This window comes from Cyprinodon variegatus, unplaced genomic scaffold, assembly GCF_000732505.1.
Source record: "Cyprinodon variegatus isolate N-32 unplaced genomic scaffold, C_variegatus-1.0 Scaffold1832, whole genome shotgun sequence".
Classification (NCBI taxonomy): Eukaryota; Metazoa; Chordata; class Actinopteri; order Cyprinodontiformes; family Cyprinodontidae; genus Cyprinodon; species Cyprinodon variegatus.
This window is the reverse complement of record NW_015152285.1, coordinates 80,983-82,310: the sequence shown is the minus strand read 5'-3', so window position 1 is coordinate 82,310 and position 1,328 is coordinate 80,983. Positions and strand designations below refer to the sequence as shown.

The window sequence follows — 1,328 nt, the reverse complement described above, 5'->3', positions numbered from 1 at the left end:
AGGGGTCCCTATGTCCTCCAGCAGTCTAAGCCTATAGCAGCAGAACTATAGAGATAGATCAGGATAACCTGAGCCACTCTAACTAGAAGTTAACTGAGGTTCCACTTTATGGACCCAAACCAGGCGTGAAGAACCGTTGTCTGCTGGTCTATCTAGATACAGGAGGAGGTCCGAGTCGTCAGAACTAGTCTCACATTTCAATGGTGTTTTAATTATTAGCAGAAAGATCTTCATTCAGGAACATCTGGGTCCAGGAAACCACGACATGATCCAGAGAGGATTTGGAAGCAGAGCAGAATGTTATGGAGGAGATTGGATCAGCAGACAGCTTAGCTGGCCACCAGAGGGCAGTAGTGGTGGCATCACAGCCTGTGAGCATCAGGCTGAAGGTCAGCTGTAAAGGAGCTGTGATCAGGCTGCTTCCAGAACCCAGCTGGAGACACCTGAGCTGCTTCTGTCCAATCAGATGGAGGCGGTCTGGACATCTTTCTGTAGTAGAGCAACATAGAGATCTCATGTGAAATAAACAACATTTAATCATTTAAACTTTTCCCCCAATTGGAGTTATTTTTATGGCAGCCCCTCTGCTCCTCTAACCCCGCCCTCGCCGCCGCCTCTAACCCCGCCCTCGCCGCCGCCCAGCAGACTGAGCCGGTCGGAGCCATGAAAGCAGGTAGGTCGGAGCTGCGGTCCAACTTTACTGGGTTTTCGGTTCGGGAGGCTGGTGCTGATATAGATCAGGCTGTTCTAACTCCTCTTCCTCTTCAAAGCCGCTTTATCATCAGAACCAGAACCGGTTCCGGTTCCGGTTCAGGTTCTGTCAGTGGCGGACTAAACCGTGTCAAAGATTCAGATCCTGAAAACGTCTTTAATGATTTATTGTGATGATTTCAGTGATGATCTGAACATGATCCATCCTTCATAGATTGGTTCTGTCTGCAGCATCTGTGGGGCTGGATTCTAATCTGGACATTTCTAGAAGCTGCTATCTTTTATTTTTCCTTATGAGTGTTAATATTTCAGAAGCTCTAAACATTAAACAGGTTAAACTTTGAATTTGTTTATAATGTTTATATTTCACATATTAATTGATTGATTAATGAATTACTTTCCGGCTCCTCAATGTTGAGAATCAGTGCAGAAAATAGAAAGTTAGATTTCCTCCATTTATTGTCTGCATGAAGACTTGATGATCAGAAGCAGCTTTGATCTGTTTAGATGAAGAATAAAAGTTTGATTATTTATTTACTTTGATGAAAATCATGGAAGCTGTGAGATTATTTCTGCTGTTCCTCATGATGGCCGCTGTAGATATCCTCCTCATAGAT

The 1,328-nt window shown here is 44.2% G+C and overlaps 1 protein-coding gene across 1 annotated transcript in view; it reads left to right on the top strand.

The window, feature by feature from the left end:
• Nucleotides 1–369: 369 nt before the first annotated feature.
• LOC107104651 (tumor necrosis factor alpha-induced protein 2-like) overlaps nt 370–1,328 on the top strand; it is a 13,381-nt gene continuing 12,422 nt past the window's right edge. Inside the window, exon 1 of the mRNA XM_015404694.1 lies at nt 370–673. Coding sequence (XP_015260180.1) covers nt 664–673 — 10 coding nt within the window. The 5' untranslated portion in view covers nt 370–663. The remainder of the gene's footprint in view (nt 674–1,328) is intronic.